This window comes from Saccopteryx bilineata, chromosome 1, assembly GCF_036850765.1.
Source record: "Saccopteryx bilineata isolate mSacBil1 chromosome 1, mSacBil1_pri_phased_curated, whole genome shotgun sequence".
NCBI lineage: Eukaryota > Metazoa > Chordata > Mammalia > Chiroptera > Emballonuridae > Saccopteryx > Saccopteryx bilineata.
Genome location: NC_089490.1, coordinates 347046021 through 347071078, shown reverse-complemented (window position 1 = coordinate 347071078; position 25058 = coordinate 347046021). Strand labels below are relative to the sequence as shown.

The window sequence follows — 25058 nt, the reverse complement described above, 5'->3', positions numbered from 1 at the left end:
CAGCTAGAGGATGGATAAAAATTGGCTTCTTGCAATTAGATGCCACTGCAACAGATTTGGAAGGCAGATGTGAGGCAGAAGACATCTTCCTTTTCTACTAGCAAGGGTGGCACTAATTTCCTGCTCCAGGGTTTGGTCCCTGGGTTACCAGAGGCCCTATGGTAATAGGATTGATGAGTTTTGACTTACTATTTTGAACTAAAAGATCTAGTGGTTAAACTTAGCCTAAAGTCTACTCCTCTAGCTCTTCCAATGACCTGAGGTACCTTAATATTCTGTATTAAAGTCCTGTTTAAAATGTCAGGAATAAGTTGTTTTCTATAACTGGGCTCTCCCCGACACAGCTTTCATACTGGCTCCTGCACTCCCACTTTCCTTAGTAGAAATCAAGCTTCTCAACTGATTTCTTCCAATAAAATGTCATAAATATTCACAGCAAGGGAGACATAATCTGTCTCTATACTGACAGTTCCCACAGTATTCTTTAATAATCTGTGTGTCTTGTGTCCCCCCTACTAGATGGAGAACTCCTTGAATGCAAAGTAGGCCCAAGGTCCTTATTATAGGTCTAGAAGCTCTGCCTGACCAGGTGGTCACACAGTGGATAGAGTGTTGGCCCAGGATGCTGAGGACCCATGTTCAAAACCCCAAAGTCACCAGCTTGAGTATGGGTTCACCAGCATGAGCACTGGCTCACCAGCTTGAGTGTAGGGTTGCTGGCTTGAAGCCCAAGGTCGCTGGCTTAAGGAAGGGGTCACTGGCTCAGCTGGAGCCCCCTGGTCAGCAATCAACTGACAACTAAGGCGCTGTAACTATGAGTTGACACTTCTCATCTCTCTCCCTTCCTGTTTGTCCGTTCCTCTCTCTCTCTGAAAATAAATAAAGGTCTGAAGACTCTTCACTGCCTTTGGTCTATAGATGGTTACCCAGGTTGGAGGAGAGAAACTACCTTGTCTGCTAGTAGTGTGTACCAGCAAAGGACAGCAACATCTGCTCAAGGATGTTCTGAGAGAGATCAGCAGAGAAGACCAGCTGCAATTCTGAAATGCTTGACTTCTAGGTTCTGCAGTCCTCTAAGACAGTCTCAGCGATGATCTTCTATGAGGATCACATTTGACAGTTGAGGAAAAGAAAAATGGGTTTGCCCAAAGTAACAAAGTAAGTTAATGGCTCAGATAGGGTCAGAACCCAGTCTTCTAATTCTCACTCTGGAACTCTTTCTATTATATCATAATTTGGAAGGCACATTTCAGAGTGATGATGGGCAGGTCTATACTCTCAGGGTTCAGCACAGTGCCTGACTGACACATAAATGTTTGTGGGGGGAAGAACTACACAGGCTTGTCATTGCAAGGAAGGAAATCATGATACAACAGAGACTTCTGAAAGTCAGATGCTTACTCTGACTTGGCTAAACAGAAAGAGGCCAAACAATAAGTGACTTACTGTTTTTGTGTGTGACAGAGACAGAGAGAGGGACAGATAGGGACAGACAGGAAGGGAGAGTGATGAGAAGCATCAATTTTTTGTTGCGGCACCTTAGTTATTCATTGATTGCTTTCTCATATGACCCAGGAGCTACAGCAGATCGAGTGACCCCCTTGCTCAAGCTGGCAGCCTTGGGATCAAGCTGGTAAGCCTTGCTCAAACAGATGAACCCATGCTCAAGCCAGTGAACTTGGGGTTTCAAACCTGGGTCCTCTGTGTCCAACACTCTAATCATTGTGCCACTGCCAGGTCAGGGAAGTGACTTTTTTTTTTTCAGGGACAGAGAGAGAGAGAGAGAGAGAGAGAGAGAGTCAGAGAGAGGGATAGACAGGGACAGACAGACAGGAATGGAGAGAGTTGAGAAGCATCAATATTAGTTTTTTGTTGCGACACCTTAGTTGTTCATTGATTGCTTTATCATATGTGCCTTGACCTCGGGCCTTCAGCAGACCGCGTAACCCCTTGCTCGAGCCAGCGACCTTGGGTCCAAGCTGGTGAGCTTTTGCTCAAACCAGATGAGCCCACGCTCAAGCTGGCGACCTCAGGGTCTCGAACCTGGGTCCTCTGCATCCCAGTCCGATGCTCTATCCACTGCACCACTGCCTGGTCAGACAAAACTTACTTTTTTTTTTTTTTTTTTTGTATTTTTCTGAAGTTGGAAACTGGGAGGCAGTCAGACAGACTCCCGCATGCACCCAACCAGGAATCCACCAGGCATGCCCACCAGGGGGCGATGCTCTGCCCATCTGGGGCGTTGCCCTGTTGCAACCAGAGCCACTCTAGCGTCTGAGACAGAGGCCAGAGAGCCATCCTCAGCGCCCGGGCCAACTTTGCTCCAAGGGAGCCTTGGCTGCGGGAGGAGAAGAGAGAGACAGAGAGGAAGGAGAGGGGGAGTGGTGGAGAAGCAGATGGGCGCTTCTCCTGTGTGCCCTGGCCGGGAATCGAACCTAGGACTCCTGCATGCCAGGCCAACGCTCTACCACTGAGCCAACTGGCCAGAGCCACATTTTAAAACTCATACAAGGAGTGTTAAGAGTTGCTAAGTATCATATTCACAAATGAGAGGACATTATGCTTACATAGCTACATTGTAAAGACCAAGGTCCTAGGATATAGAAATAAACAACATGCACAGGCCCTGTCCCCAGACAACCTAGTGGAGAGGGACACTGTTATTTTCAGTATGGAATAATAAATGATAGGAAGAAGGAAAACTGTGGGGGGTTAGCGGTATGGGCAAGTGCTGACAACACGGAGGTTTTCTGCTGATAGGGGTGGTCAGTAGGCTTCAAAATGTTGCAGTCACTTTAATGAACTCTTGAAGGATGAGGAACATATTTGCTGGATAAGAGTGGAAAAGATATTCTAGGTAGAGGAAACAGCATAGTCAAAGGCTTTGTAATATAAGAGAGAATTGGCACTGGCATAGAGTTTATGAAGCCTGGACAAGCAAAGTGGGCAGTGAGAATGGAGAAATGGTGACAGAAACTTTCTAAGAGGCCATGATCCTATACCATGTATTGGACACAGTGGAAACTTTGGAGAGGCAACAAAGGAAATCAAAGAAGGTATCACAGAGAAGAAGCCAATTGTGCAAGGCCTCAGATTCACATATTTCTTCATTAGACAAATATTTACTACTTATTATGCATCAGACACAGTTCTAGGTATTGGGAATTCAGCAGTAAATAAAACAAAGCAAATAAATAAACAAAATACATTGTTCAAAGCTGTAGACAAAAATAAAGCAAGAAAGAAGGATAGAAAATGTTGAAGGGGCTGTAATTTTAGATGGGTGGCCAAGGAAGGCCTCGCTGAGACACAGTGATTTCAGTAAAGACAGGCCAGGAGTGAAATATACTCCAGGTAGAGGAACACTGATCCAAAGACCCTGAGAAAGGAGTCTGCCTATACAGTCAAGAAAAAGAGGGCTGGTGGATGAGAAGAAGGGTAATGCCAGTAGGGTAGGTAGAGTTTTATAACTGGGAAGAGAGAAAGGAACCCAGGCTTAGAAAGGGTGAATGAGCAACGGCTCAGGGAGTTACTTGCTTGTTCTGGTAGAAGGGAAAGGAAGCTAAGCACCACTGGAAAAAAGTCGCCATGGTGCTACATGGCCATCTAAAATCATGTCAATTATTCTTAGTCAAGTCTTTACTACTGCTCAGCAATTTTCTTATTTATCTTTTCATGAGATCCTATAGGCTCTCTTGCAATGACCTTGAGTTCTAGCCAAGAGAATCAACTGCTATCAGATCCTCCATGTCCCCTCTAAGCAAGCCCAAAACATGTACTTTCTTACTTCAATACCTTTGTTCAAGTTGAAATATCTACTTGGAATTTCATTCACACCTTTCTGAAATTCTATTCAATCTAAAAGTTTTGATTCCTTAGCCATATCTGATTTCTCTTTTTAAACTTTGTGAACACTATAAATTGTATTACCCTTTGGCCTTCAGAACATTTTGTTTCATAGCTCACTCATTAACTGTGTAGCTGCTAATGTTCTTAACCAGGTTATCAGCTGTTGGAAGACAGAAACTATGTGTCATTTGCTCTGCACTCTCTGTACCTGGCACAGGTCCCACACAGATTCATTCACTATTTGCTGAACTGAACTATCATTCTTGCAATGAAATCACAGGACTGGACATGTGATAAATGCCCACCCTCGGCTCGGCTTGACTGACTGGTAAACAACTGCAGACAGGACTAACTGGCAAACACAGCTATATCTCACACCCAAGAGGCGAGACTTGATAAAGGAAGAGTATGGTGTGAGAGTCAGATATAACTGACCCAAGCTGTGGCTTTGCAGAGTTTATTAACTATGTAACTCTTATCACCTTCTTGAGCTTTAACTTCCTCATTTATAAATGGGTATATACTGTGATCTATTCATATCATAACCCGGCTTGTGGTAAGAATTAAATGAAATAATTAATGTAAAAAATGAGAATAAAACTTGGCACTAGGAGGTGTTCAATAAATCACGGTCCAATTTACTCTGCCAAATCATATCTTAAAAATGAAACTCACTGTCTGATAGAAAAGTTACAAGTATATTTCATTTTTTTCTCATACAGAGACTCCCCTGAAAATGAGATATAAACCATATTTTTGTATATTAAATTTTATTTTTGAGGCAGTAACAAAAAACCAAAATAATTGTTGTAAAAGAAATCAAAGCTTTTATGTGCTTTTTAAAAACTCAATCAGCATTTTTTTTTGAGAGAGAGAAAGAGAAGCACTTTTTTGAGAGAGAGAGAAAGAGAGAGAGAAAGTTGCAGCACTTTAGTTGTTCATTGATTGCTTTCTCATATGTGCTTTGTCTGGGGCTCCAGCCAAGCCAGTGACCCCTTGCTTAAGCCAGAAACCTTGGGCTCAAGCCAGTGACCTTTGGGCTCAAGCCAGTGACCTTTGGGCTCAAGCCAGCAACCCCCACGCTCAAGCTAGTGAGCCTGCACTCAACCAGGATGAGTCCATGCTCAAGCCAGGATCCTCAGGGTTTTAAACCTGGAATCTCAGCATCCCAGGTTGACGCTCTATCCACTGCTCCATGCCTGATCAACTCAGTTATTGATTTTTCTCTAAACCTATATAATATTATTAACCAATGTCACCCCAATAAATCCAAAAAAATTAATTTTAAATAATCCTTAACCAGGCAAGAGCCAGTGGCTCAGTGGATAGACCTTTGGCCTGGTGTATGGACATTCCAGGTTCAATTCCTGGTCAGGTTACAAAGGAGAAGTAAACATCTGCTCCCCCCCTTCTTGCCCTCTTCCCCTCTCACAGACAGTGAGCATGGCCCTAGGCACTGAGGATATCTTGGTTGGTCTGAGAGCGTCAGCCTCAGGTACTAAGGATAGCTCGGTTGATGGTTGATTCAAGCATCAGTCCCAGACTGGGTTGCTGGGTGGATCATAGTAAGGGTAAATGCAGGAGTCTGCCTCACTATCTTCTCTCATCTCACCCCATCCCCCGAAAAATCCTGAACCAAAAGATTTCATTTTTTAAAATATCAACTTGTCAAAAACAGGCTGTTCTGGTGGAGCAGTAAAAAAGCAAAAATTATTTCTCAATTTTGTTACTTCTAAGGCATCTCAGTATATCTAATCTCAGTATCTCAAACACTACAAAACAAGATTGTACTTGAACTGTCCTGAGATAAAATGTCTCAAGGTTATGATACACAAAGATTATGGGAAGAATCATTATATGGAGATGTCATTATAGAAGCTTACAATACCAGGAGTGATGTCTGTTGATGGTGTGTATAGGTTGAAATAGAAATGAAATATAAACAACAGTTACTATGAGCATGAGTTTTGTTTCTGTTCCAACACAGTACAAACTAAGAGATCAATACAGAGATGATAGAATCAAAACCAAAGGATGTATTTTGAAACTTCTGAACTCATAAGGCTATGGTTTCTGGCTCTCACAGCCACCATACATCTCAGATCTATTAATCCCAGCTATTCATTTTTTATTTTTATTTTTTTATTTTTTTTAAAAGACAAAGAGTCAGAGAGAGGGAAAGACGAGGACAGACAGACAGGAACGGAGAGATGAGAAGCATCAATCATTAGTTTTTCGTTGCACGTTGTGACACCTTAGTTGTTCATTGATTGCTTTCTCATATGTGCCTTGACCGTGGGGCTACAGCAGACCGAGTAACCCCTTGCTTGAGCCAGCAACCTTGGGCCCAAGGTTGTGAGCTTTACTCAAACCAGATGAGCCCGCGCTCAAGCTGGCAACCTCGGGGTCTCGAACCTGGGTCCTCTGCATCCCAGTCAGACGCTCTATCCACTGCGCCACCGCCTGGTCAGGCAATCCCAGCTATTCATAAATGAGAAATTCAAGATACAGAGGGAAACAATAACTTGGTCAAAGATATATACATACACACACATAGCACACTGGCTGAGAATATAGAGCTGAATATGTTCCTACTAGAATGTAAGCTGCAGAGGAATACAATTTTTGTCTGTTTTGTTCATTACTTTTATCCCTAGCACCAAAGACAGGTTTGCACATAGCAACTATCAAGTTTTGTTGCTGAATGATGAATGAGAAAATCAGATAAGCTTAAATAGCTCATATCTAGTAAAAAAAGCCATGCAAACAGTCTGACCTGTGGTGGTAAAATGGATAAAGCATCAACCTGGAATGTCAAGGTCCCAGGTTGGAAACCCTAAGGTCGCTGGCTTAAGTGCAGGCTCATCCACTTGAGTGCAGAGTTGCAGCTTGAATGTGGGATCATCAATTTGATCCCACGGTTGCTGGCTTGAACAAGGGGCCACTGGCTTAACTGCCCCCCCACCTCCCTGTCAAGGCATGTATGAGAAGTGATCAATGAACAACTAAAGTGATGCAATTATGAGTTGAAGCTTCTCGTCTCTCTCTCTTCCTGACTCTATCTCTAAAAAAACAAACAATCCCCACTCCAAAAAAAACATGTCAACAATTTCAGTCCTGTGGAGGGGATCTTTATGTCAGGGAAACTGGTACATGGTATTGTTTGAGCTGAGTCTTTAGAGAGGAGTTGGAATTGAGCAGGCAAAAGAGAAGGGTGATGTCAAAGGGAAAATTTTAGGAGCAATTCCAAGGCTGAATAAAGGCAGGGTAAAGGTTCCTTGTGCATGGTCCCCTTTGGCTGTCTGACGAGGTATACGGGCCTCTTTTTTTTTTTACAGAGACAGAGAGAGAGTCAGAGGGAGGGATAGACAGGAACAGATGGACAGGAACGGAGAGAGATGAGAAGCATCATCGTTAGTTTTTCGTTGCAACACCTTAGTTGTTCATTGATTGCTTTCTCATATCTGCCTTGACCGCGGGGCTACAGCAGACGGAGTAACCCCTTGCTCGAGCTAGCGACCTTGGGTCCGAGCTGGTGATCTTTGCTCAAACCAGATGAACCCACGCTCAAATTGGCGACCTTGGGGTCTTGAACCTGGGTCCTCCGCATCCCAGTCCGACACTCTATCCACTATGCCACCGCCTTGTCAGGCTGGGTCTCTTCTTTTAACATTGTTTTTTTAAAATGCATAATGTAAAATACGCAGGATTACACAAAATCAAATTATACTGGCATAGTTATCAAAACATTAAAAAAACTTTGTGATAGCCTGACTAGGTGGTGGTGCAGTGGATAGAATGCCAAACTGGGATGCGGAAGACCCAGGTTTGAAACCCCAAGGTTGCCCAGCTTGAGCGTGGGCTCACCAGCTTGAGAGTGGGGTCGCTGGCTTGAGTGTGGGATCATAGACATGACCTAAAGGTCACTGGCTTGAAACCTAAGGTCGCTGGCTTGAGCCCAAGGTTGCTGGCTTGAGCAAGGGGTCACTCACACTGCTGGAGCCCCTGGGTCAAGGCACTTATGAGAAAGCAGTCAATGAACAACTAAGGCGTTGTAAGGAAGAATTGATGCTTCTTATCGCTCTCCCTTCCTGCCTGTCCCTATCTGTCCTTCTCTCTGTCTCTCTATGTCTCTGTCACAAGAACAAAAACAACAACAACAAAAAACTTTGTGATATGGTAATATGTGCTTTACTAATGTATAAAAAGATCTAACTGTAGGTTTAATAACTACTATAATTTTGAAATAATAGGTATAAATGATATTTTAGATATCTTCAATAACTACAATGAGATATGAAAATATCTCTGATTTCTACTGTTGATATCACAGATACTGTTAAGATTGCTAGGGTCTATTGCTTATATTCACAATCAGAGGAAATGTTAAAATTAGTTAGAGTAGCAATTTTCAACTTTCATCTCATGGCATACATAAACTAATTACTAAAATTCTGTGGCATACCAAAAAATATATTTTTTTCTGATCTGACAAAAAAAAATAGGTATAATTTTGATTCATTTACATTGGATAGCTACGGTTATGTTGACTGTTGTAATTTTTTATTGTGACAATCTAAGGGAAAAGAGCTCAGTGTCCCTGACTAAATAGTCAGGTATCGCACGTTTTAAAAAATTCTTGCAGGCCCTGGCCGGTGGCTCAGTGGATAGAGTGTTGGCAAGATAAATGAATGTCCCAGATTGTATTCCTGGTCAGGGCACACAGGAGAAGTGACCCTCTGCTTCTCCCTCCTTCCCTCTCCTCTTTCTCTCTCTCTTTCCCTCCTGCAGCCAGTGTCTTGATTGGTTTGAGAGTGGCACCAGGCACTGTGGATAGCTTGGTTGGTCCAAGCGCATGAACCTCCGGTACTAAAAAGAGCTTGGTACTTAAGCATTGGCCCCAGAGAGGGGTTGCTGGGTGGATCCTGGCCAGGGTGCTTGTGGGAGTCTGTCTCACTATCTACCCTCCTATTACTTAAAAAAAAAATCTTGCAGCTTACCAGTTGAAAGCCACTGATTAGAGGTTAATAATGTAACCTCTATGTAATTATTTTCCTATCTAAATTCACCAACCCTGATTTTTATGCTTGGCTCCTTTGGGGGTCTTATGGATCCATGTTAAAACTCTTGACTGTAGGTGCATAGTGAAGGCCTAAGTTGGTAGCAATGAAAAAAAAAGATATAAAATAAATTTAAGAGAGAGAACAATTTAAGGGCTCTTATATTATAATTTGATGGTAACTAAGGAAAAGAGAAGTATCCAAGCTGCTACTCAAGTTTCTGGACTGAGAAATTTATGATATGCAAAATTAGGATAACAGAGTTTCACTTATATTTAGAAAGGTTTTCATGTTGCTTAAACCTTTAGGCTTGAGAAATACAATAGTTACTGATCATGATGGTTAACAGTATTTGCATATCCTGCCATGATGTGAAAGGTCTATGAGAGAGGACCACAGCTTGAGGAGTCAGATATGTTTCTGGATAAGTGAGCAGAGCATACCTTTCAAGCTCAAGTGCATTGCTCTTTCTACCAGGATACTGACTGCAAAAGTTCCATCCAACTCAGCAGGGCCCTCCTGGGCTGGGCAGACTTCAGCTGTGGTGCTGGTGCAGGGAACCGGGGTGCAGGCAGAAGGCTCCTCCTGGTGGTCAGGTGGTAGAGAGAGTTGGATCTTATCGTTCCTTCTGGGGAGTTGCTCAGACTCACTGTGGCTGCTGTAGTCCATGGAATCCAGCTCATGAGTGGGCCCAGGGTGTTGGGAAAGAGATGAAAGAACCACATGAATTCGCAAGGCAGCTCCTGAGAGGTTGTAAGCATTTCGTCCAAATAGAGGATACACACCTGCAAGAAAATAAAGAACAATAAGCCTAAGCAAGCAGGAACCAAGAACACTCTCTTAACCTTGGAGGAGAAGCTCACTGAGGGTGCCTGTGGTCCTGTCTTTGGTAGGCCTCCATGCCACAACATACCACGTTGTAAAAAACTGTGAAGTTAGTAGACAGTGTGAAAAATTTTCACATATCCACCTTCCCCACCCCCAAACACACACACTATTTTCAATAATGGAAAGCAGTGAGAACTTGGACTTGACCCGTTATAGTTTTCCATAGCTCTCAGAAAAAGTCCAAACTCTGCTGCGTAGAAGAGGCCTTCAACATAGCACTTGTGTCCACATCTCTGGCTTCGTCTCCCATCACTTCCCAACCTGTGCATCCTATAATTCAGTAGTACCACATGACTTCTAGTGCCTAATATGTATCAAACTGCTTCATGCCTCTATGCCCTCACTGTTCCTTTTCAAAATATTCTTTCCACCCCCTGTTCTTTGCTTATTTTTAAATCCTTTGAAACACAGGTCTCTTCTTCCTGAGATATTGTCCTTGAACTAGAGATGTTGCATGTCTGTGCTCCCATAGCACTGCTGAGAAAACCTTCTTCACAGTTCTTATACACTGTAATTGTTTATTTACTATTCTATTTTCCCACTAGACAATACACTCTTTGAGGTCAGCATTACTTCCCATTTATCTTTTGAGTTCCCAGGGCCAAGTACATGTACGAAGTATTGAACAAATGTTTGAAAGACAAGTACCCAGCATATAATGCTGCTTGCAAAATGTAACTTTTTCCCTTTTGCTTGGCGAACCAATTTATTACTATGCAGATTTTATGGTATCAAGATATGTTGACCAGAAAGAAGGATAGCCTAGTTTCATTAGCAGGTATGCTTTTCAGTGTATTTAAAATATAGCATTCTAGATTATCATAGAGGCTCTCATACATGTGGTGAAAGGTGATCCCCTAAATTCACTCATTATTTTACACATATTAAATCAGTGTTTACAATGCTGCAGGCACTACATTAGGTGCAAAAGTCTGAAGCATGTGAATGTACTCTAAAGCTACTATGTATAGAGCCGGTTCTTAGAGCCATGGTGACTCCATGAAGGTATGCTATCACTAGGTAATGCTCTGCCTTTTTTTTTTTTTACAGAGACAGAGAGAGAGTCAGAGAGAGGGATAGATAGGGACAGACAGGAATAGAGAGAGATGAAAAGCATGAATCATCAGTTTTTCGTTGTGACACCTTAGTTGCTCACTGATTGCTTTCTCATATGTGCCTGGACCATGGGCCTTCAGCAGACTGAGTAACCCCTTGCTTGAGCCAGGGACCTTGGGTCCAAGCTGGTGAGCCTTGCTCAAACCAGATGATCCCGTGCTCAAGCTGGTGACCTCAGGGTCTCGAACCTGGGTCCTCCGCATCCCAGTCCAATGCTTTATCCACTGCACCACCACCTGGTCAGGCTAGGTAATGCTCTTTTTAAAGCAGACAGTAAACCTTTTTCTTTCTGAAATCTATTTATGAGCAGCATTACTAAATTACTATTAATATTTCACAATACAATAATAGGAAGAACGCTTCCTAATCTATGATCCTAGGCAGTTACCCAACCTCTCTGAGCCTCCACTTTCATGACTATAAAATGGGTCTCTCACCTATCTCACGGGATAGCTTGGAGGATCAAATAAAATAATGTCTGAGAGGGTATCTCACTTGAGTGCTTATCATAGAGCAGGTGCTCAAACCACAAGAGCTGAAGCTCGTTCTTAACTTACCACTGATAGTTAGCGTCCTTGCTGTCCTCTCCCCAAGTCTGGCCAGGTCCACATAGGCTGAGCCAATCCAACTGTCCGTATGGTGGGGCCTCTCCACACTGTCATTGCCATAAGCCCGCCACACTTGAACCTCTAATCTCTCCTCCCTCAAATACCAAAGCAGTGATGGGCCCCTACTGACTTCTGCTCTTTTGGATGCCTTAAAAGTAACCATGACCTGGTTTTTATTTGTAGATTCCTTAGGTTTCTTGAGAGGGGTCCAAAAACCTTCATGATCATATAGCTTGTAGCGGAGGTAACAATATGTGTTCTTATTAATGCGTTTCTGGCCAGCAAGCAGCACACAGTGGATGGGCAACCAGAGCCTTGGCGTGGAGACGGTGATAGTGGCTGGTTCTTCTTCATCCATCTTGCCAAGATCCTTCAGGTTATGGTTATTCTCAAAGCTCCAGCCCAATAGTTCAGCAGCTTCCAACACCCGTTCTCTGTCTCCAGGATGGGTAAAGGAAACTGAAAGCTCCAGACCACCTACAATCTTCTGCATGAGCTCTAAGCCATGAGGTGTTGTACCATCTTCTGGTAAAATAACAGGATACCATCCTGTGATCCCTAATGGAAAAAACATTTTCAATTATTGTTTTAAAAGTAAAAAGACTTATACCCATTCTCCACCCCAGAGTCACCATCACCTAGCCCAAGACAGAATAGAAAACATATGTCCAACAGTGCACTGCAGTTTCTTTCATGTGATCACTGAAAGGCAATGAGATCAGGTTGGAGAACAAAGGCGAGGAGTTAGGAGATATGAATTCATTCCTTGGTTCAGCCTAAAACTAGTGGGTTCGTCTGGGTAAACCACTAATTTCTCTCAGCCTTGTTTTCCTTACCTGCCTATAGACAAAGTTGTTATAATCATTAAATGAGATAATGGTTTTAGAAGAGCTTTCAAAGAGAAGTGCTATAAAAGATACGAAATGTTATTATGATGTTATGAGTACAATGAAAAAGGCAAGGGACAAGAAACAGGAGATCTTGAGTCTAGTCAGAAGTCCTCCCCGAAGGCAACTCCTACTTAGTGAATACCTACCAAGGACCAGGAACTAGATTTCAAAATAATAACAGCTACTCTGCTGAGGATTTACTATGTGTCAGAAATTCTCCTAGTGTTTTATATATATTACTTCATTTCATTTTCTTGATAACCCTGTGAAATTCTGAAAATTAAATGAGATAAGATAGAGATGAGATATTATAGAAGAGAAAATGGAAGCCCAGAGCTGCCCAACTTGTTATAGCTACCAAGGGGTAGAGCTAGTATTCGAGCCCAACTCTAGCTGGTTCCAAAGCCTACATTCCACCTACTATAGGTTCACAATATTTTATCTAAAACCCTTTGGGCCAGATTTGTTTCTGAATTTAGAATTTTTCATATTTTAGGAAGGCATTATTGTATATAAATAAAATATACAAATATACAATAGAGTGGTCATTTAAGTCATGGGTTGGTAAACTTATTCTGTAAAGGCCAGGCAGTAAATATTTTAATCTTTGGGCCATACGGTCTCTGTTGCAACTACTAGCTATCCTGTTATAGTGAGAAAGTGACCATGCACAATATGCAAATAAATGAGCATTATGTGTTCCAATAAAATTTTATATAATCAGACAGTTGCATAAGTCATAAATTAAGACTAAATAGTCTGTCAGTTGAGGTCAGGTTTGGCTGCTCAAAGAGTTAATAAAAAACTTCCGATTTTCTGAGTTTTTTGGATTTCACAATTATATAAAAAAGACTGTGGATTGGAATAATAATATTCACAACAATTTTATGAGAAAGGTTTCATTTGTTAATTATACTTTACAGATTAGAAGATTTAACTTATTGAAATTAAATTTCCAAAGGTCTCTTAAGATGTTATGGTTTTTAGAAAAGGCCTTTAATTTTTCTGAGCCTTCCTAGTTTTATCCATGAAATGAGGAGGCTGAATACATTGATCTCTAAGACTCCTTTGGCTTGGTCAGTCTAAGAACTTATGCCTTCGCTTTAGTAACTTCACCTCTCTGGATATTACTTTCCCAATAACCTAGTGGTTCTTAGTTTTTGATCACAGAACCCTCTGGCTCTAATGAAAACTATTATTATCCCCAGAAAATTGCACAAATGCACATATAAAATTTCACACCATTTCAGCAATTAAGAATTGCTAATTGATTGTTCCTTTTGCTCTGAGATTCTATAATTGAGATTATTGGGAGGAGGAAAGGAAAAATAAAATGTTTACTTTAGAATAACTCTGAAAAACAAAGACAAATGATATATCCCAAACTGTCTAAAAGATTTTATTTCCAAGGGTTAAATTTAATTTGTATAGATATGGGATATCCTAGATGGTGCCTACTGCCTGACAAACTGTAGTAAGTTTCAGAAGAAAGGAATCTGAGGTTTCCTATGTGCCTAGGTCTGTGCCAAGATCCTTCCCATGTATATTTTCACTGAATGGTTCATAATCTTGCAAAGTAGATCTTACTATTTCCATTTTTACAGATGAGAAAATTGGATCTGAAAGATGAAGTGACTTTTTCTAGATCACGAACAGTAAGTGACAGAAGTGAGATTTAAAGCCCATATCAAGTTGGACAGATTTCTCTCTGGCAGACATACAGCACCTACATATTTATAAGAGTATCGCTCACACTTCAATTTATAACTGAACTTGGGGGATGTGTGACAGAGTTTTGGAAACCAGATTAAATAACCTTAGGAAGTAAAATAAGCAAGAGAAGAAAAATGAATATTTACTGAGTGCTTACTATGTGTTAGGTACTTTATCCTATTTACTGTATTTTTCGCTCCATAAGACGCACCCGACTATAAGACACTCCTAAAGTTTTAAGGAAAATAAGAAAAAAAATACTCTGAACCAAATGGTATGTTAAAATATTTAATAAAATACCATCTTTTTCACTCCATAAGACGCATGGGCATTTTCCTTTCCACTTTTTTGGGGAAAAAGTACATCTTATGGAGCAAAAAATACAGTAATCATTTCTTACACTGTAGACTTGTCAGGATTAACTGTCTCTACCTATGAGCTAAGAAAAGTGGGGTCAAACAAGGTCAAGGTCACTCTGTAAAGGTCACTAAGCTAGTAAGTAATAAGTAGGACAGGACCAATATTTTCTTTTTTTTTTTTTTCATTTTCCGAAGCTGGAAACGCGGAGGCAGTCAGACAGACTCCCGCATACATCTGACTGGGATCCACCGGCATGCCCACCAGGGGGCGATGCTCTGCCCCTCCGGGGCGTTGCTCTGTTGCATCCAGAGCCATTCTAGCGCCTGAGGCAGAGGCCACAGAGCCATCCCCAGCGCCCGGGCCATCTTTGCTCCAATGGAGCCTCGCTGCTGGAGGGGAAGAGAGAGACAGAGAGGAAGGAGAGGGGGAGGGGTGGAGAAGCAAATGGGCGCCTGTGTACCCTGGCCAGGAATCGAACTCAGGACTCCTGCATGCCAGGCCGACGCTCTACCGCTGAGCTAACTGGCCAGGACCAATATTTTCAAACTGTCTGGGTGATAGTATCATCACCTCATGTCTTTATTCTTTTTTTAAAAAAAAATTTAGACATTAAATTTAATGGGGTGATGTTAATCAGTAAGAGTCCATAGGTTTCAGGTCTCATGTCCTTACTCCTTCTTCATTGAGAGGAATGTTTAGAAAAAAAAGAATGGGCAAATCTGGATTTGATGTCCAGTACTGTCACTCACTAGCCGTGTGGTTTTGGCAAATCACCTCTGTGATTCTAAGTTTTCTCATCTGTCAAATACAAGAATAAGATCCTGTGTTCCCATCAGGCAGGGTTATCCTAAGACTCAAACAAAATTGAAGAAAATATATTACCAAGGGCTATATCGAATGGATATCACTATATTTATTAGCAGTAATATCCTTATCATTATCTTTCCTTGAGTAAGATGACAGTACAATGTTTTGAGCTTCTCTGCTTTATTAGAAAAACTTTGAAATGATTTGGAGAGGACCTAAAATGTTTTTGAGAAAACTTTGAGATACCCAGGAAAATTCAGAAGCATGTTAAGGGGTCATAGCTTTTTGCATTTTTTCTTTTCCTTTCTTTTTTTAAATTTATTAACTTTAGAGAGAGAAGGGAGAGAGAGACAAGAACATCAATCTGTGCCTGTTCCTGTATGTGCCCTGACCAGGGATCAAACTGGCAACCTCTGTGCTTTGGGACGATGCTCTAACCAACTGAGCCATGTGCCATGGCTCTTCTGCTGATCTTGCAAAGGAGTGAGACAAGATGATGTCTTGTAGGAAAGTGAATGGGAAAGGATGAGGTTAGAAAGTGATAATCAGGGTCCTTACCAGATCTCTTGATTAGCAGCTCTTTTGTTGGAACCTTTACTACTCCAAGTAGATAATCTTTGAGTGACTGGATACGAGTTATATCACTTGCTATCAGATCAAACAAAAAAGAGAAATTATTTGGTGTCTACTGATCAAAGGATGTTTACAAGTACATCCATAAAACCCTCCCTTTACGCTTACTGAATCTCAGTGTTGGAAGATGCAGTAGAGATCATCTTGCTCAGTCAAATGCCCCTCAAATTACTTTTACTTAAATTATTAGTCATATATATATATATATATCAGTAGTTTTAAATAATTTTACTTGACAAAAATTCAGGCATACAGAAAGGCTTCAAGAATATTACCGTGAACTTCACCTAGATTCAGCCACTAGCGTCTTGACACATTTATTTCTGCCTACATTCTCTCACAAACACACACACACAGTCAATAGATATTCTACTGATTTTCGCTATACCCTTCAGAAGTAAGCTGCAGAGAATATGACCCTTCACCCCTAAATACTTCAGCATTTATCTTCTAGGAAGGTTATACCATTCAGAACAGAGTACCTTTTAATTCTGATTGTGATGACCCATTTGGTGCTCACCTGACTTGGTATCTTCATGATAAATGGCAAAAGTGACCTCTGCAAACGCCAAGAGCTCTGCCAGGAGACAGGCCTCTCCGCTGCAGTGCTGGGTTACTAAGTTACAGGAGAACTCAGCGTGATGGGAGAACTCAGGGCAGAAGGTACAGGCCACAGGGCGGGTTTGGCGCTGTTCTCCCTTGGGCAGGAAGGAGAGATGAACGGTGACAAATGCATTGACCCCAACTGAGGCGCTAAACTGTAGAGAGGGTTCCTGCTCAGCCAAAGCCCTGTAGGGAAAATGAGTGGGCAGAAGAAGGAAGTATCAAAAAATAGCTTGACTGCCTAGAAAACATCTCCACCATTTCCATAAGGTCACCACCATGTTTCCTACCTCGGCTTTTGGCAGTGCCACAGTGTGCTTTCTTAGTAATCTGGTTATCAGAGTGTATGTGTATGGGGTGGGAAAGAGACAACAGTCATATATTCACCAGAGTGACACTTCACAGACACTTCATTGGACTATCAATACCCTTCAACCAAAGACTACCAGGAACCAGCTGCAGCTGAACTGCACTGAAGAACACACACTGTGTGTATCATGGTGCTGGCATCTCTGTAAGAAGGCCTCAGAAAGGACTCACAGCACTGGGTTCATGTTAGGTGATCTGAAGGAGTGAGTACTCAAGGAAGTGGGGCTGTGCTCTGGATAGGTGTTCTTAATGAATCTTATTTAGAAGGAAGGCTAAAGATGTAATTGGTAAAGCAGCAGCAGACACATTAGCCAGGATGTGAGGATATTGGGTATTTTTGTGGCTTTCTTAATGATCACGTTTTGGTTTATGCTTAGACAAGATTATGAAGTTGTCTTATTTTTGTCTCCCTTGATCATGGTCACAGAGTGGCCTTGTCTGATGCTGATGTCTCATGAGATTGTTTATGCTCAACAGGAGAAAATACCAAAGCCTAGCTGAGTGCCAGGTCAATTCTCAGATGCCAGGGGGTGCTTTTCTCTTTGCCAGTTCAGATGTTCCATGATGTACAGATAAAATCGACCCAACTTTAACAGAGTCAAATCTTTTGTGTTGTGGATATAGTAGCCCTACCCCAAACTTCCTAAGAATATAAAATTGACATTTAGGCAAAGATGTCACCTGTTTTTGAAGCATTCCCTGACAGTCCCAAAGAAGACTTAAGAGTTTCTTCCTCTAAGTTCCTTACTACACTTGCTATGTTTCAGTAGAGGGTAATATTTGAAGTTACACAGATCTGGTTTGAATCTTGGATGCACCATTTAAAGTGTAACTTCAGACAAATTATTCAACCTCTTTCAAATTTGTTTCCTATTTGCTAAAATGAGGACAGCATATGGACACAACAGATACTAAAGATGAGTGTGTATTTGTATAATTATAGCAATTTTATTTCTAATGAAATGCAAAATGATCATTAATAGTAGACTACTGTATGTACATATAATAGCATACTATGAAATATATAGCATGTCTAGGAAAAATAAGATGGAAACAAATGTTAGCAGTGGCTAAAAAATAAGGATAAATTACTCAATGTTTTAAAAATCACATTAGACAATATATACAAACAGAGAACCTATCTATGGGCGTTGAAACGACTTTTTTTTTTGTAATTCACCCAAAGTCAAGTCTCCTGTCACCACGCCATTTATCCCCCTCTACCTGCCTCTAGCTCCCCCACCACTCTCCCTCTCGTAGTCACCATATCACTGTCTGTGTCTATGCGGTTTTTTTCTTCAACACTTCACCTTTTTTCACCTAGACCCCCCCCCCCCAACCTCCAGTTCCCTGACAGCTGTCGGTGTGTTCTCTGTATCTAATGAACAACAACAAAAACAAAAAAAATAGAAAATAATATTTTTTTTTGCTTGAGAGAGACAGAAAAAAAGAGTGAAGAGATGAGAAACATCATTTTGTAGTTGTGGAACTTTAGTTGTTCATTAACTGCTTTTCATATGTGCCTTGATGGGGGTGGGGGATTTCAGCTGAGCCAGTGACCTTTGGGCTCAAGCCAGCGACCATGGGGTCATGTCTATGATCCTATACTCAAGCCAGTGACCCCATGCTCAAGTTGGTGATCCTGTGTTCAAGCTGATGAACACGCACTCCAGCTGGATGAGCTCGTGCTTAAGCCAGTGACCTTGGGATTTTCAACTTGGGATCTCAGCATCTCAGGTCGATGCCCTATCTGCTGTGCCACCACTGGTCAGGCAAGGGGTTGGTATCTCTCTCTTTTTTTTTGTATTTTTCCGAAGTTAGAAGTGGGGAGGCAGTCAGACAGACTCCCGCATGCGTCCGACCAGGATTCACCCAGCATGTCCACCAGGGGCGATGTTCTGTCCATCTGGGTGTTGCTTCCTTGCAGAAGGAGCCCTTCTAGTGCCTGAGGTGGAGGCCATGGAGCCATCCTCAGCGCCCGGGCCAACTTTGCTCCAATGGAGCCCTGGCTGCGGGAGGGGAAGAGAGAGACAGAGAGGAAGGAGAGGGGGAAGGGTGGAGAAGCAGATGGGTGCTTCTCCTGTGTGCCCTGACTGGGAATCGAACCCAGGACTTCAACATGCTGGGCTGCCACTGAGCCAATCAGTCAGGGCCTGAGGATTGGCATCTCTCTTTTTTTTTTAATTTTTTTTTTTTTTTGTATTTTTCTGAAGCTAGAAACTGGGGAGAGACAGTCAGACAGACTCCCGCATGCGCCCGACCGGGATCCACCCAGCACACCCACCAGGGGGCGATGCTCTGCCCCTCCGGGGCATCGCTCTGTTGCGGCCAGAGCCACTCTAGTGCCTGGGGCAGAGGCCAAGGAGCCATCCCAGCGCCCGGGCCATCTTTGCTCCAATGGAGCCTCGCTACGGGAGGGGAAGAGAGAGACAGAGAGGAAGGAGAGGGGGAGGGGTGGAGAAGCAGATGGGCGCTTCTCCTGTGTGCCCTGGCCGGGAATCAAACCTGGGACTTCTGCACGCCAGGCTGACGCTCTACCGCTGAGCAAACCGGCCAGGGCCAGGATTGGTATCTCTTGATGAAAGAGGGATCACTTCAGAGTACCTGCTATCTGGATACCAGAGTTAAGATTCAAAGAAGTAAGTTTAGAATACCAAGAATTTCTCTCTTCAATAAAAGCCAATGTAAAACATATTTCTAATTTTACTATATTATACCAGCTAATAAAGATAACATTAATTATTCATATACTGGAAATAATCCTAAAAATCTACACATTGGGATAGAAGTTGGTAGTTTATAAAAATGACTTCATATTTGTTCATTTCTATACTAATCCTTATAAAATTGGGGGAAGGGTGTGTTCATAATTGTCACTTTCAGATGAAGAAACTGACACTCAGAGAGGTAAAAAAAATACCCTAAGATCACGCATAGCTAGTGGGAGGTGGAGGTGAGACTACAAGCCAATGGGTCCAATTTCTAGTGTAGTTGTGTTGTTGTGTTTCCATTACACCTTGGTTTGTCTCACATCCTGTGGAACTCTCTCTCCCAAACTGATCAGAAGAATGCAGTGTTAGATATGGCCTGGCTTCTTGCCCTTCCTTATCAAAACTATAGCACAGACCAAAAGCGGGACTCACAACAAACTGCCTGCTATCCAATCTAACTTCCCTCATGCGTCTCCAGAAAAGGGAAATAATGAATTTCTTATCTATTATTCAGTCTCTCTCCTTTTCTGCCAATTATGTAGTAGTTAATTTAACACTATATTGAAGAATTCTGATGTTGGCTGGGTCTTACACAGAACAGGTACTTTTTTAGACATGAGTTTCATGTCTTCATGACTTTGCACGTGGTCTCTTTGACCAGAATAATTTTCAGCCCTCTTGGGTATTTTGTTAAGTTCTATTCTTTCAAGATTAAGATTAAGACATTTTGAAGGGCCTTGAATGCCAAGGTGAACATTTTGAACCTTATCCTGTGAACCAGTGGTCCTTAAAATAGATTGTGTACAACCAAAGGGGTTCACAGAGTAAACTATGTGGGCACAAAAAAAATATTAAAGCTTCTATATTTGTTATTTGATATGTTAACATTTTACTACTCTGATATATTTTACAATGTATTTAATGTATTAGTATAGTATTACACAAAAATAAATTTATACATGATTAAGTACACATATATTTGGAGGGTATGTTAAAGTTTACTTTTTCTAGTAATAGGAATAAAGTTAGGAGACCTTTAAAATTAGGAGATCATTGCTACTGACAATAGGAAACCATCAAAAGTTTTAATGTGAGGGAGTGACACGATTAAAAAACTGCCAAGGTGTCACTGACACTGACACATTCTTGGGTAATTACTGAAAAAGTCTATTTGGAGAATCAGTGATGAAAAATATTAACCAGACTGAACATTTTACCAGCTGTCTCAGCATCAGATCTCACATGGGCAGTAGTTCAATTATTTATTTAGAAAGCATGAAATTTAAGGCAAACAATCTGATTCTAAGTTACAACAGAAAAAGTTAATAAGTACTTGCTTCTTATTTCTTGAACTCATGTCCAAAGTGAATTAGTCTGCAGCAGGAGTATGACCTAGTTCTCTTTTTTTTTAGCAAGAGACAGAGAGACAGAGATAGAAACAGGAAGGGAGAGAGATAAGCATCAACTTGTAGTTGCAGGACTTGAAATGTTCATTGATTGCTTCTCATACATGCCTTGACCGGGAAGGGGCGGGGGGGCTCCAGCTGAGAAAGTGACCCCTTGTTCGAGCTAGTGGCTTTGGGCTTCAAGCCTGTGACCATGGCGTTATGTCTATGATTCCACGCTCAAGCCAGCAACCTTGGGGTTTTGAACCTAGGTCCTTGGCATCCCAGGTTAACGCTCTATCCACTGTACTACCACCTGGTCAGGCTGACCTAGTTCTCTTTCCTACTGAGCACTGTTAAGTGCAAGAACTATACTATGTGGTGGTGGCGCACAGAGAGGATTAAGGTAGTGTCTGTGACTAGAGGAATTCACAGCCTAGTGGGGGAAAACTCATGTATGTAAATAATTTAAACAGAGTGATATGTGCTGCAACCACGGTATTAATAGACAAAGTACCCATTCTGTTTACATGTAGAATGATGTAAAAAAAGGCTACTTCAAAGAAGCTGCAAAGTCTTAAAAGAAAACTGAAGAATCTGTTTAGTAAACAAAAGAACATTCAAGGTAGAGAGAAGTATGAGCAAAGATCTGAAGGAAGAGGGTCAAGCTGTTTATATATAGATATAGTGTTCCAGGCACAGAAAACAGCAAGACAAAGGCCCAGAGAGGAGAATGAGCTTGGTGTGTTAGGAAGCAATAAGAGGGCCAGTGGCTGGAATGCGCAGAGGAAAGACCAGCAGGAAGAGATGAGGTATCTTACACAAAGACAATGGGGTCAGATCATGTGGGGTCTTACAGCCTTTTTCAGGCTTTTACTTTGAATGAAATGGAAAATCATGGGTAGGTTTTAAGAAGAGGCGTGTTAAGATCTGAATTAAGTTTCCATAGGATCATTGGCTTCTGTATTGAGGACAAACTTGAAGGGGAAAAAGCAAGAAAAAAAGAGGCTGGTATTCAGAGACAGAACATGAGATTACAAAAGAGTTGTGATGATTGGTCCTGGCATGTTTTGAGGGTGTAGGGTATGACTATAGGAATAAGCCGTTAAATACAGTAGAGGATAAAGTTGTTAGACAAAGTTAAGGAACTAAGTTGTAATAACAGTTAAAAATAGCAAAGTTTGCAAGTGATTTATTCAAATATATTCATATATTTTTTAAAAAAGAGAAAAGAGTAGAGTTGTGGTTAATGATGTGGAAATGGTACACAAGCAAGTTCTGTGTATCTGATCATCATGTATCTGTGGATTGCAGTGGAAAACGTATGAGGATTGCTTTTCTAAGGGAGACTTACTTGGCCGCTGCTTGCAGACCACAGGCTCTGATAATCTGGACTGAGATGGAGACAACTCGAGCAGCAAGAACTCCCTCTGCTGTCTTTGAAGTACGCCTGTACCTCAGGCCCACATCTAGTAAACCTGAAGAAGGACAAAGGGAAAAAAGATAAATAGGTGGTTTAGAGGATCTCTATTCTATCCAGCTCCAAGTACTGGGCAGGAAGGAAGGAGAGAATAAACACTATAATCCTGATGAACAATAAGGTGCCTTAGCAGGGAGAGAATCACATTATATTATTGTACTGTAAGATTAATAGAGACATAATAGTAGTTACTATTTTTTTAAATGGCTTTATTTTTATTTTATTTTAATGAGGGCAGAGATAGATAGATAGGAGGGGAGGAGCAGGAAGCATCAACTCCCATGTGCCTCGACTGGGCAAGCTTGGGGTTTTGAACTGGCAACCTCAGCATTCCAGGTCGATGCATTATCCACTGTGCCACTACAGGTCAGGCAGTAGTTAACTATTTTCACTTTATATCCAAGAATCTATGGCTCAGAGATTCAATTGCCTGCCAAGATCATATAACTACCAGAGGCAGAACTTCAAGATTTTCTAAACCCCCAGTTATTTTTACAGATTTAAGATGGGTTCTAGATTTTCTTCTCAAACTTTTGAAAAGTTTTTATACTCTTATACTTCTATCACTCTCCTGCCACCACCACTTAAAACACCCTTCATATGGCATCTTTTTATCAAATCTACCCTCCATCACATTTCAGGGAAACTTTACAACAGAACAAGCTGATCAGTGAGCATCAGTAAGAACAATTCAATCTTAATCATGGCACAATAAAACCTTTGTTTCAGCAAATACTCTCCAGCAAGCTTGTAGAGTAACTTGATTTAGGAGGTTAATATTAGTTACCTATTATGTACTGGAGGGCAGGTCATCCTGCTAGAACCCTTAGGATTTAATTAAAAACTTCAAATTCTAACCAATTTCTCCCAACTTTAAATTCTGTCTCCTCCCTTACAATGAATTCCCAGTTGATGCTAATTATATTCCACCAATCTCAGATCTGCTTATGTTATTTTGGAATAATGATTCTCTGAGTAAACTTATATAATATATACTTAGGATTTAGGCTGTAAGGGCTTATTAAATACTTAAAGTTAAAGGTGCAATGGGACAAACAACATTCATACAGTCAATGGAACTATGAATTTTATTAATTGTATGTAAAATTTGCAGTGTATAGTTCCACTAATTTTTCTAAGAGAAGGTACCTCACAGTTTCATCAGATTCTGAAAAAAATACTACAAAATGTGAAGAATAATTTAGAGAGAAAGAGATATTTATATATACTGATTTTGAAAGGGAAAGACAAAATAATCTTCAATTACCTGATGACTGGCTCCTCAGTTCTTTCCTATTCTCAAGCCTGGAGGTTAAAGGGAGAGTAAAGCTCTGTAGTCCCACATCCTGACGGTGCTGCATGGTTACCATGGCACAGATCCTTGATAATGGCAAGGTTCCTCTGGCGACTATCTGGTCTCTTACATTAGGATAATAGTATCTGTAAGTGACAATAGCACAAGCTGTCAGTTGGAAGAATTAGGTAGATAAAAAATTCAGTCTGCCCTAGGGATCATCTTTCAGTATCTAGTTATTTTTGGAGCTTGATCTGTATTCATGGTATACAGTTGTGGTTGTCTGGCTGGATTTACTGCCTATTATGTGAAGGTGGACCCCCATAAATTATACCGTGTTCAGGACAAAGCCTGGTTAGCCACAGCTTTCTGTTTGAGTATCTGCATCTGGCCTGGACCTTCGGGAGCAGCCCCTCCTGAAAGCATCCATCTTGCAGTAGCACAAGTGGTTCTAAGTGGAGCAGTCCCAATTTCTTCTATGGCTTCAGGCCCAAGCCCTTCATATTTGGAGGGTAATGAGAATCTGTTAGTACCTATATACTACCTATCATCTCAAAACATCCCATTTTTAGATCACAAAGTTATCAAACCTGATTTCTAACAGATTCTATTTCCAAAAAGGTTCTGGCAAGTGGCTGTTACTCTTCCCTAGTTCTGTCCCTGATGCTGCTTCCTCTCCTTTTAGATTTTAGATTTATACTCTTAGTCATTTTAGTTGGTTTCTTGGTTATGAGGATACAAAGGAGGAGGTTGAACACCTGTTTTAATGCCATTATTTTTCCTGAAAACTGACAATGTCTGTGACATGAGTAGATTTATATATTATGAAGGCTACTCTTCTGGTGATGGGAAGAATAGATTACAAAAAGTCTAGAAGACCATTACAGTAATTTAGGTATGATATGGTATGGGACTGAATAAGGCAGTAAGCTTCCTTACAATTCAACCTAGGCTAGTTAAGGAAAAGATGCTCTATGCTTGTGTATTTACTTCCTAGGTACAGGATTGGATTCTCCACATTACCTGCACCAGATTTCAAAGTGGACTCCACCTCCAGGCACAAGTGCTTGTGCAGAGAAGGCACTGAGTAGAAGCCTCTGCACTGGAACTTCAGCTGGCAACAGAAGAGAGTGATGGTGCTCACTATTAAAGATGGGATCTGGAACACAGAGCGTGGTTGTAGATCTGAAAGGCTTCAGAGTGATTCCTTTGGAAAAGAAAAGCAATTCAGAACAATCTAGCATATCATTTAGTGTTTTATATATAGTAAGACAGTATGTTACTGTCCAGTA

General features: G+C 41.3%; 1 protein-coding gene and 1 long non-coding RNA gene across 6 annotated transcripts in view; one reads left to right on the top strand and one right to left on the bottom strand.

Annotated features, from left to right (window-relative positions):
* The window catches only part of LOC136317571 (uncharacterized), a 30057-nt gene extending 5161 nt beyond the window's left edge, over positions 1-24896 (top strand). Inside the window, exon 4 of the long non-coding RNA XR_010727895.1 lies at positions 24764-24896. This is a non-coding gene — a long non-coding RNA (uncharacterized lncRNA). The remainder of the gene's footprint in view (positions 1-24763) is intronic.
* The window catches only part of C2CD3 (C2 domain containing 3 centriole elongation regulator), a 158026-nt gene that overhangs the window by 48797 nt on the left and 84171 nt on the right, over positions 1-25058 (bottom strand). For all 5 annotated transcript variants that reach the window (XM_066250210.1, XM_066250213.1, XM_066250217.1 and 2 more), the window contains 7 exons: positions 24790-24973; positions 23740-23912; positions 22347-22470; positions 16445-16713; positions 15850-15939; positions 11471-12079; positions 9353-9694 (listed from right to left, as the gene is read on the bottom strand). In XM_066250210.1, coding sequence (XP_066106307.1) covers positions 9353-9694; positions 11471-12079; positions 15850-15939; positions 16445-16713; positions 22347-22470; positions 23740-23912; positions 24790-24973 — 1791 coding nt within the window. The remainder of the gene's footprint in view (positions 1-9352; positions 9695-11470; positions 12080-15849; positions 15940-16444; positions 16714-22346; positions 22471-23739; positions 23913-24789; positions 24974-25058) is intronic.